Source organism: Mastigoproctus giganteus, chromosome 6 (assembly GCF_048544385.1).
Source record: "Mastigoproctus giganteus isolate SK-2022 chromosome 6, ASM4854438v1, whole genome shotgun sequence".
Lineage (NCBI taxonomy): Eukaryota > Metazoa > Arthropoda > Arachnida > Uropygi > Thelyphonidae > Mastigoproctus > Mastigoproctus giganteus.
In genome coordinates, this window is record NC_143580.1 from 77,602,125 (window position 1) to 77,614,405 (window position 12,281).

General features: G+C 34.2%; 1 protein-coding gene across 1 annotated transcript in view; it reads left to right on the forward strand.

Annotated features, from left to right (window-relative positions):
• Positions 1–255: 255 nt before the first annotated feature.
• The window catches only part of LOC150084421 (phosphatidylserine synthase-like), a 235,729-nt gene continuing 223,703 nt past the window's right edge, over positions 256–12,281 (forward strand). The window contains exons 1-2 of the mRNA XM_090375214.1: positions 256–460; positions 11,244–11,335. Coding sequence (XP_090231340.1) covers positions 291–460; positions 11,244–11,335 — 262 coding nt within the window. The 5' untranslated portion in view covers positions 256–290. The remainder of the gene's footprint in view (positions 461–11,243; positions 11,336–12,281) is intronic.

Sequence of the window (12,281 nt, forward strand, 5' to 3'; positions counted from 1 at the left end):
ATTTCAGACACTATTAAAAAGCCATTGGGAAAAAATAAATAATTTTTTTCCTATTTGTGACCACTGTTTACCAACAATATGCTGTGCCAGCATCGCTGCTATAGCACGTGTTGCGCGTGGCATTAGAGGTCAGTTTGTGTATGAGTTGCGTGGTTGCTGTGTGAATGCCTATGTAATGTGTTACTATAGCACAGTTATTTCTACAAGTTTAATAACAGAAAGAACTCCAAATATAAAAATTAATAGTACCTCATATGTCAAACTCTAAAACATTGTCACTCTCCTATAGAATGGCGCCCAGGCGAAGGTCGTTGAGTGTATCTTCCGATATTTCCGATCATTTTTACAACATTAACGAGCGACCAGTAGATGATATTTCGCTGGAATTTTTCTATAAGCCACATACTCTAACTCTTCTTACTGTATCAGTTGTTGTTCTCTTGTATATTGCATTTACGAGGTAAGTATTGGCCAAGTTCATATATTATAATCGTTTCACGGGCTCATATCTGGGTGAGTGTAGGCCTGGCAAACCCAGGGTCCTGAGCTGGATATTAACATTCTTTTCCTTGGTGATTCCTTTCTACTTCTCGCCCACTCCCTTTCTCTCTCTCTCTGTCTCTCTCTCTCTCTCTCTCTCAGGGTAACTCGGGAATTTTTTTTTTTTTTTTTTGGCTGGTGCAGCATAAGCTTCAGGCTCCCATGCACCATATGGCTAATGATAATAATAATCCCTCTTTCATGTACCTCCAGATAAGTTTGTGATGCTAGTATTCCAATAAACAATTCTGAACGCAAAACAGTGATATGATGAACTGATTGGCACAAAATTTTAACACAGGAATATTTATAAAATGGCAATATGAATTTGTTACCAGGAATTTTTCGGTTTCCTCCAAAGGAAAGAAAATAACACACACACAGCGCATTCATATGGGTACCTAAAAGTATATATCTGGGTGTATTTTCATTTTATTTATTTTCAGGCAGGTTTTTTTTTTTTTTTTTTTGTTATTTACCATGTTTAATCTTGTAAGCATTTATATGCATAATAGAATTATGAGATTACTATTATGAAATTAAATGTCATAAATTTGGATATGAAGCAGTGTTTTATTTTATTTACAACAGTACATGCACTACAATGTACGTTTAACTGAAGTCTTCTAAAATAGATCCCTAATGAGTAATAGTTATAACAATTTCAAAAATTTAAATGCTCATTTTAAAAATTCAAAATACTTACCTTTAAGAGAAAAATAAATAAATAAATATTAAAAAACCAAACGTGTCTGGGCTTTGCTGGAGATAGAGAATTGACACACCGTTATATATACAGTATATATTATGATATTGGTAATGGAACCACTGGCAGGGAAGGAGAGACAAAGCTTTCTGAGAATTAGTTGTCAAAATCCTCTTAAAGAGTGTTTGTAGGGAAAGAGAATTAAGATTTCCAAATAGATTGTGAGGATGAAGCTAAAAAGGGGAATAGAAACTTAGGGAAAGATATGGATAGGAGTATTCTGAATGTGGTAGACCATGGTAGGGGAGAATGGATTTTAAAGGTCAGCATTTAAAATTTTTTATATTCTGTTGGAGAAGAGCAGAGAAATAGTGTTGAATAAGGAAGTAAAAGAATCTATTGGAATAGGTTGTATATATTACTGATAGGATAATGGTGGAAGGATAAAAGCAGAACCTAGAGATTGCTATATATACCAATATTATGATAAAGAGGAAACAGATGAGTGTATTAAAGAGTATAATAAATTAATAGAAAGAATTTATTTGGTAGTAATATCTTTAGTTTTGAATGCATTGGTGGCTGATCATATTAAATTGCACGTAATTTTTGTGTACTCTTATAATTGAAGACCAATAAGATAAAGATGAGTGTTTGGATTTTTTAATTGTATTTTTTATATTGTTATGTAATTTTTTTTTTCATTGTGCCTTTGATTGAAAATATGTCTGATGGTACATATTTTCAATGAAAGGTATTCTGGGGTAAAAAAATAATGACTGAAGATTTAAGATTTAACCAAATAAATACATGAAATTTATACTGGGCCCACTGTTTTGTATATTTATCAACAATATTGATGACAGTATATCAGGCTTAATATCCAAGTTTGCAGATGATACTAAGGTTGGCAGGGTTGTTAATGACAGTAATGGCTGTGTGCTACTGCAACAGGATCTAGAAAATTTGGGCAGATAGGCTGAGAAGTGGCAACTGAAATTTAACATTGGCAAATGCAAAGTACTGCATATGTGTAGAATTAACCCCAGAGAAATGTAACAAATGTGTGGTACTACACTTAGGGTGGTAGAAAATGAAAAAGACCTGGGAGTAATTGTGCAGTCAGATATGAAGTTTCCTGAGCAGTGCAGACAGGCCTGCCAGAGCAGGTCATGGGGTGTTGTCAGTGATATACAGGAATTTTGCTAATAGGGAAAAGGAGATGATTATCCCTTGGTATAAGGCAATGGTCAGGCCATGCAGAGCCAGAACTAGGGTAGGGCGAGTGGGGCTTGAGCCCCAGGTGCAGCATCTTAAGGGTGCACTTGACCAGTCATGTATTTTTAATATTGCTTCATTTTTGATTGAATTACAGTTGGACCTCTGTTTAACAAACTTCTTTATAGCGAATATTTTTGAATTCCTTTTGGTAATTACATTTAAAATAGTTTCCGTAAAACGAAGAAAATTTCCATATAATGAACTGATTACGACACATAACTTTGTAAGCATTGTACCCACCTCTGGCCTTTAGACAATTAGAAAGAATGAATTAAGAGTTAAAGGGATTACCGTTCCTCAGTGTAAGTGGTGCCAGTAAAACATGTGCAGCTACCTATCCCGCATACTGAGAAATCGCGCTAGTCGACTGCTTTCTACAGCCAGTCAGAAGATTAAGGCGTATTCATGACACAGATAACAGCCTCTGGTCAACTTGTGCTCTTTTTTTATGATAAAAATAAAAATTTTATTAAAATAAAATACTGCATTGTCTTTGTATGTGCTACATCTGATTCCAGAAGATTTTGTGAGAGTGAAAAAAACTATAAATTCGGGATTTTTAATCACTTATGGAAAAAAATATCAGGGAGGAATAGCGTTTTACAAATTTCGAAAATAACAAAGAAACCAATTACAAATTTCTATAAAGTAAGGTCCATTTTGTGAAGTGAGCTTTTTGTTTTGTCCTTCAATGCTATCTAATCCTCCAGTGTTCGCCAGTTGGCAAATATTTTGCTTGAATGGCACAAGTGCCGACATGTGAGTGCGGTTGTAGGTTAAAATAAACTAAAGTGTTAATTCAAATTTTGTTCAGTTCTTGCGTCTCCATGTTAAAAAAGTAAATGTAAATAAATTATTATAAACAAACCTTTCTTTTATGTTCTTAATTTCCTTTAGTTGAACTGTAATCATATATTTTATTTTTATAGGTTATAAAATTATATATAGTTATTAGTTATTTGAAATATATGTTTTAGAATTCGATTTTTTTTTTTGTCATTTCCAAAATGAGTTTTAGACACAGTATTCGAATTGGGAGGGCACAGTTCTCTTTGTTAAATTTTTGAGTACAGGGTTCTTGTTTACTACAGAAATGCAGATTGTGAGCAAATTCCTATTTAAAATAATGCATTATCAAATTTGTATTTTGCTAATCATACATGGCAGTCACATAGCTCCAGAATGAACAATGAACTACAATGCAGCAGTTTTTCTCAGACAAGAAAAAAAGAAAAAAAAGTGACCATTAAATCTGCAATAAGGCCTCTAAGGTTGGGATTATTCATACCACAAATTTAAACATATACACCAACCGTTTATAATTGATTTAGTAATAAAATAAAATAAAATGATACAAAAGACTGTAAAATAATATTTACAAAAATATGATTATTTATTGACTATTGGGAAAAACAACACCAGATCTCCCCCGACAACGCTGTCATCCTTGACCGGGCACATAGATTCTGGGACCACAAGTGGCTGGAAAGTCTGTGGATTGGATCCTCTGGCAACAATAGCATGAACAGAGACAGGAGAGTTAGGCTTCACCCCCTTTTTGAGGCGGTGGTTTTTGCCAGAGATAAATGTTTTAGTTTTCCACGTCCCCAGACCACTTCCGGTTCTGGTACAAGTGAAAGGAATACCGAGTATGCGCCTGGTCATCCACGTGTGCTGTGAACCTGGTACTTAAGGATGTGTCGCTTAAATATTCATTATTGCTGAGGAAGGAGGTACTACACCTCTGAAAGTTTTAATAGTGTTTTTATCGATTTTAAATTTATATTTTAATGCATTTTAACTTATTTACTTATTTTATTTTATTTTATTTTTGTTGTAAATTAGTTTTTTTTTAAATAATCATATTTTTGTAAATATTATTTTACAGTCTTTTGTATCATTTTATTTTATTACTAAATCAGTTATAAACGGTTGGTGTATATGTTTAAATTTGTGGGAAGTGACCATTAACTAATTTTTTTTAAATTTGTACGTGTAAATTGTAATTTGTATGGTGAGAACAAAAATAGTTATAGACAATAAAATATTAGAACAAGTAAAACATTTTAAATATCTAGGATGTGATATAACATATGATATCGAAGAAGATATGTACCAGAAATTGGTGAAATTTCAAAATATATGTGGAACAATAAAAAGAACTCTGGCTAAGAAAACAGGGAAAGAAACACAATTGAAATTTTACAAAGTAATAGCAATACAAACACTTCTTTATGGTTTTGAAACATGGATACCAAAACAAAGAGACATTAATAGAATACAAGCTGCAGAAATGAAATTAAGATATGTTAAAGGATGTACAAAATTAGATAAAATACCAAACGTAAATATTAGAAAGGAATTAAAGATTTACTCAATTAGTGGAAAAATTATAGAATATAGACAAAGATGGAAAGAACATGTAGAAAGAATGGAAGATAATAGATTCCCTAAATTAGCTTATACATATAGAGCAAAAGGAAAAAGAGACAGAGGAAGACCAAAGAAAAGATGGACAGACCTCTTCGAGATTGGAACAGGTGGATCGCCTAATCCATGAAGGAAGATAAGATAAGATAAATTGTAATTATTTTCTAAAATATTATGATACTGTATGTGCAATAAAACGTGTAATATACTAACTTATTAAAAAAATTTTAGCATTCCCCTAGTTAAATTTTTTAAAAAAATACTGACAATCTAACAAAATCCAGTATTTTAACAAAAATACTGGCAATTTTTAACAAAAATACTGGCATCACTAATCAATTCAAAAAAAAGGCATTTCCTCTTGGAAACACACTTATATCAATGTATTCCAAATCACAAAAATTCGTTAGAACCCTAAAATGGAAATATTAGAAAGTGTTCATGTTTATTTATTTAGAAAGTGTTAACAAAATTAATCAGTGGAAAAGAATCTAAAAAATTCTGGACTTATTGATCCTCTACAAAAAGCAATTTTAACAGAGAAGGAAAAATGGAGACTAATTTCTAAAGTATTTTGTGCAAAAAATAACCTTTGAAATAATTGGGAATCCGAAAGCTGAAATCTTTCTCCATATTATTGAATTTATAAGTCATTATAATAAAGAACTAGCAGAACAAATTTTGAATCATTGAAAAGGAACTGTGAATTTATCGCATAAAACTCAAGGCAAATTGATATGTTTAATTTTTAAGTATTCATTCTCTACCACTGTCAGTAGCACTACACTGATAATGGTAAAGAATGAAAAGGACCTGGGAGTAATTGTGCAGGCAGATATGAAGTTTTCTGAGCTACATTCACACGTGAGGAGTTATTCTGGGAGGGGGAATGCCAGAGGTGAATTAAACTCTGGCAGTGAGCTCGATGATTTTGTAATTTGTAATAACTGAGTGCAAAGTGGAGGAGAAATTGTTGAAGATAAACATAAGAAAGGCACCTGGGGTGAATGGAATCTATCCAGTTATATTAAAAGAGGAAGCAAAGGCAAGTAAGTAAACCCTTAGCCATAATTATTAGAGCTTCTTTGGACTCAGGGGAGGTATCCATGCACTGGAGATGTGCAAATGTGACCCCAATTCACAAAGGAGGTTCAAAGGGTGACACAAGTAATTACAGACCTGTTAGTTTAACTTCTGTTCCAGGGAAATTAATGGAGGTACTGGTTAAAGAAGCACTGCAGGATCATCTAGACAAGACTTCAGTTATAGCTCTCACACAGCATGGGTTTGTTAAGGGAAAGTCTTGCCTGACCAATTTGATTGGATACTATGATGTCATCACAAAGGAACTGGATGCAAAGAATAATTTTGATATCATATATTTGAATCTTAGAAAGGTTTTTGATACTGCTGCAGAAATTGGAGCAGTGTGGCATCGGAGGTAAATTGCTGCTATGGATAAAGGATGGTTGAGTGGGAGAAGACAGAGTGCTAATCAACGGACGCTGCTCTTCGTGGACTAATGTTATTAGCAGAGGCCCCCAGGGTTCAGTGTTGGGTCCATTGTTGTTTTCTGTATTTATTAATGATATTGATGATGGTATATCAGGCTTAATGTCCAAGTTTGCAGACTATACGAAGGTCAGCAGGGTTGTTAATGACACTAATGACAGTACGCTGCCGCAACAAAATCTAGAAAAGTTGAGCAGATGGGCTGAGAGGTGGCAACTGAAGTTTAACATTGACAAATGTAAAGTACTGCATTATGGGAAGCAGTAACCCCAGAGTAACGTATCAACTATATGGTACTACACTGACAGTGGTAGAGAATGAAAAGGACCTGGGGGTAATTGTGCAGGCAGATATGAAGTTTTCTGAGCAGTGCAGATGGTCTGCAAGAGTAGCTAATGGCGTCTTGGTAATGATATATAGGAATTTTTTCTAGCAGGGATAGGGAGGTGATTATCCCCTTGTATAAGGCAATGGTCAGGCCACACCTTGAGTACTGTATACAGGTCTAGAGGCCTCATTTTATAAAGGATCTAGAGCTGCTGGAGCGAGTGCAAAAAAGGGCAACAAGATTATTGAATGGAACAAAGGGTTGCTCTTATGAAGAAAGGCTTAAGTTTTGCAAATTACAGTGTCTGGAGACTAGGCACCTGCGAGACGATCTGATTGAGGTGTATAAAACCTTGAATGGTTTTAGCATGCCTAATGCTGATGGGATTCTTCCTCTTTCTCAGAATAATCGCCTGAGAGGGCATAAATTCAAATTGAGGAAAGACAGTGGTAGGATAGATGTACCGAAGTGTACCTTGAGCCAGCGAGTGGTTGATTGCTTGAACAAATTTTTATCTGTTGTAGAAGTTGATAGCTTAAATAGATTCAAGACAGAACTAGACGAACATTTGGCACGAGTGGATGGGTGAAATGAGAAGGGTTGTTTTTTTTTTTTTTTTTTTTTCGGCTGATGCTATATAAGCTTGGTTTCTTGCATCATGTACCTATGCTAATGTTAATTATAAAATAACACAAGCCTGGGGTAGATATAAGCTAGTCTGTAATCAAGTCACAAAGGAGGTTAGGGAAGTAAAGGGAGATTACGAGAAATCTTTGGCAAAGGATGCAAAGAAAACATTAAAAACCTCTTTACTTATGTGAACTGTAGAAGAAATGGGATGAATTGGATTGGTCCGCTTGATATGGATGGTTCGACTGTTGATGATCCTGCTCTGGTAGCTGAGAAACATAATGGGTATTTTGCATATACATTCAGATATGAAGAATTCTGTGGGGAAGTGGAAGCGAGAAGTTTATCAAACTCTAACAGGGTGCTAAATGTTTTGTAATAACTGACAGCAATGTGGAGGAGAAGTTGAACTTAAATGTAAGAAAGGGACCTGGGTTGGATGAGATCTATCCAGTCATATGGGATGCAGCAAAGGAAGTAAGCAAACCCTTAGCCATAATTATGAGAGCATCCTTGGATTCAGGGAAGCCCCCACAGACTGGAGATGTGCAAATGTGTCCCTAGTTCACAAAGGGGGATCAAAGAGTGACACGAGTAATTTAAAACCTGTTAGTTTAACTTCTGTTCTGGGGAAAATAATGGAATCACAAGTTATAGAAGCTATGCAGGATCATCTAGACCAGTGGTGTCCAACCTGCAGGCTGAAATATGGTTCACAAATAATTTTTATAAGGCACATGCTGCCATGAAAATGGCTACCTGCTGTAAAACTGTATATTAACAAGCAAATATTTTCACGCATGAAATCAAATAAATATATAAAAAGAAACAGAATAACAGATGAGCATCTTCATTCCATATTGAGAATTGCAAATTTTCAGCCAAATTTTGAACAATTATCTAAAAATATCCAGCCTCAGTCATCTGATTAAATGTTAAGTTTTGAACAAAAATTTCAAATATTTTCAATTTTAGGTATATTGTTATATTTATTTATTCACCTTAATATTTAAAATCAGTGATCCTTTTCAGATTGTAAATTTTCTAAAGTGAGCATTTAAAAACAAAAGTAGGGTATTTTTTTAAAAAACAAAGGTAAGTCATATTTTTGTAATTTTTTATAAAATATAAAAAATAAATAGCTGACAGATTTTTTGCACCTAAAAGTGTTGGGAATTTCCTTTTTTTTATATATAGCCTGAAAATATAAAATGGTAACATGAAAATTGAAACTTCCTCTTACATGTAACAAAATATGGAAAATGTAACACTAATTTTTCTCGAATCACTCACTGTGGCCCTTGAAACAAATCTAACTTTGAATATTGCCCCTGTATAGGATAAGGTTGGACACCACTGGTTTAGACAAGCCCATGCTATGTTCAGACATAGCATGGGTTTATTAAGGGGAAATCTAGCCTGATCAATTTGAATGGATACAAAGGAACTGGATGTAAAAAAATAATTTTGATATCATACACTTGGATTTCAGGAAAGCTTTTGATATTGTTGCACATAAAAGACTGCTGTACAAATTGGAGAAGTATGGCATTAAGTGCAAGTTGCTGCTATGGATAAAATGATTATTTAGTGGGAGAAGCTAGAGAGTGGTAATTAGTGGACACTGCTCTTCATAGAAAATAGGGTGCCTCCGTAGCCAGGTGGGAAGGAGCAGCAGTGCGTAACACACGCTTCTTGATTAGACCGGGGTTCAATCCCATCACCACCAAATACGGAGGATGCGGAAAGGTCAGGGAATGACCACCGCATATTCCTGGAGCAATATGGCCTTAGTTGCTAATGCTCCTAAAAACCAAATAACAATAATAACAATAGAAAATAGAAGAAATAATAAGCTGATACAAGTCACTTTATCCTTCTTACACAAAAAGAATTGTAAGAATTGAAATAATTGAAGTGTAAACAGTTATAACTTTGCCATATTTCAGGAAGTGTGGAATCGTAAGAAAATGTCACTAGTCTGTTTGCGTCAAATTGCACTGAAAGAAATATTTTTTATTCCACTTAAGAATGTTGAGATTTTCTTCATTCTTTTGGGGGTCATGTTTGATTGTTCTTCTGCTATCATTTTTCTTTATTTTAGAATTTTTTTCACGCAGTAATTTAAGTCTCATCACAATCAAATAGTTGATTATAACCATACTGCTTGCTATTATGGATTCAGTTTTGTGGCATTCGGGCTATACAGTGGAAGGAAAAGCACAACAGTCCATTACTCCTACAGCTCTGGGATATTCTAACCAAATTAAATGGAAATAGCCTTCTGCTGGATCCCTGGTATAGTGGTATCCTAGGAAACAAGTGTGCAGATTTATGTGCCAAAACTGTAATTGACACTATTGATCCTTCCTTCAGTGTACAATTTTCAGATTACCAGTCTATCATTAAGTAACGATGCATAAAAAAAATGGCAACAAATCTGGGAAAACCAAACTAACAAGTTATTCCATATAAAGAAAGACCTGAAAGCATGGAAATCCAGTATCGGTGGTAACAGAAAAGAAGAAGTTGTTTTCTCTAGACTATGGATATGACACACCGTCCTAACTCATTTGTGTCTACTTAAGGCCACCAATTCTTTAGAATGTCCAAACTGTAATATACATCTCACAGTTCAACATCTACTTACAGATTGTCCCTTACACAAGAGAGAGAGAGACAGACAGGCTGCCTTTGGCCTGTTTTCTGTCATAAGTACACCTTTTACATTAGCCCAACTGTTAGCAGATACATCGTATGAAGCCAGAATTTTTACCTATCTCAAATGCATTCAGTATTATAATGCACTATAAATATTAAGGGGAAAAACCTTTCAGTAAACTGTATGTCCTTTCTCACCGAGATTAGTTGCATTATGGTCTAGCTGCTCTTGTGTGGTTAAACCCAAACAAACAACAATAACTATTTGTTCATTACTGTGTTGTACCTTTATGCCAGGTAGAAGCTTATAAAATATATATATATATTTTTTGTGTTTTTCGGATAGTGTACAACCCAGGGGCTGAGAGACCCCCCACGAACATGTGAGTGCAGTTCCCCCCCACCAGCATAATTAAGGGTTTAATGATACTTGGTTCTTTTGATATTGGATTAGAGCACTGAAAAAAAATCTGAAGACAGTAAATTGCCTATGTTGTAGTATACAAATATGCTTGCTTTCTTGCATCATATGCCTCTACTAATGCTAATATCAGATAAAAAAAAAAAAAAAAAATAGAAAAAATGCTTTGTGGGACTGACTAAGCATATAAAATCTGAGTACAGCCGAATTCCAGTTAACCAAATAGTGATAATTCAAGATTTCAATTGTCCAACCATTTTTTTTGCTTTTATTATTTTTTTCCTAATGTTCAAAAGAAATTAACTTACTTTAACTAAAAGAAACAAAGCTCTCGCATGGAAATAATAATAAAAAAAAAAAAAAAAAAAAAACATCCCTCATTAGTCCCCCCGAGGTCTTTTTTGTTCTTCACTACCTTGAGTTTGGTACTACCAAATTGGTGTGTTATTCTGGGATTACTACTACCCATATACAGTTCCTTTCATTTATTAATGTTAAACCTCAGCCACTTTATCACTTCTTAGCCCCATTTGCCTAATTTTTATAGGGCTTGTTTCAGTAGTATGCCAAATAACCATTAATATTTGATAATCTTAGTATCCAAGCTTTTAGCACACAGTAAAATTGTATTTTTTAAATAATTGGTTTATGTTTTTGAATTAGTCAGACTTAAAATAAGAATTTTAATAATTTTATGACATTGAAACAAAACACTTTATTTTCTGTATATGTAGAAATGAAGTCAATATAGAAGCAAATATATGGTGTGGAATCAATTGTGTCGTATTCTTTTTTCTTATCATCAGTGTTTTAGCCTTTCCCAATGGTAAGTTCTTTGTGGTAGTTCATTTTTTTATTATTATTATTTTTTTGTCTTTGAAGTTTCTTTTGAAGTGGCTGTGTTTTATGTACTGTGTGATGATAAGAAAATAAACACCTTTTGTGTGTGTGCTATCATCCTTGGTAGCATATATGTAGCACTTCATCGAAGCACAGATCATTAACTGTTAGTAGCGTGTTAATACAGTATTTGTATTTTAAAATAGGCATGCAGGTTTACCTGACAAATAATTTATTTTTATCAAATATCTTTGTAAAATGTGATCAGAAAGTACAAGAACTGAACTTGTATTTGGGAACTGTGCCTTACTGGCTATTCAGAAATGATCTCTTTCGAAGTAGTCTTCTTCAGGTTCAGACTGCTAGCAGTTTCCAAAGGTTTTGTCTCCATCTGAATTGCTTTTCATGTTGTGGTTATTAGTTTGATGACTGGAATTTGTTGGTGGTGTGGAAATTGCCACCAAGCTGGCTAGGCCTTCTGTACTTCTTGACACTGATTGTAGTGCTTCTGCAACTTCTGGAAGCATTCCTGATAGACTTCTTTTTGAATTACTAATCGTTCCTACATCACATTCCGAATAATTTTTTCAGTTTTTGCAATCTATGCCCTTTCAAAGTGACTTTAAAGCTCTGGGAACTCATACATATAGTTTTCAGTTCCTTGTGATTTCACACTGGGATATTACAGGGAACTAAATCTGGTGAGTATGGCGGAAAGGGGGGGGGACACAGTGATGAAGCGCTTTACAAGAAAGCCTTGAATGGAAAATGCTGATTGTGTAGAGACACTATCATGTTGCAAGTCCATGTTCTGTCCCTGAAGCCGATCTTCTGTACATTTTTTTCTGAACAGCATTGCACAACTGCAATAGAACTGTTTTGTAGTATTCCAGGTTTAATAACCATCTGGGACAAATTCATAATGAACAGTG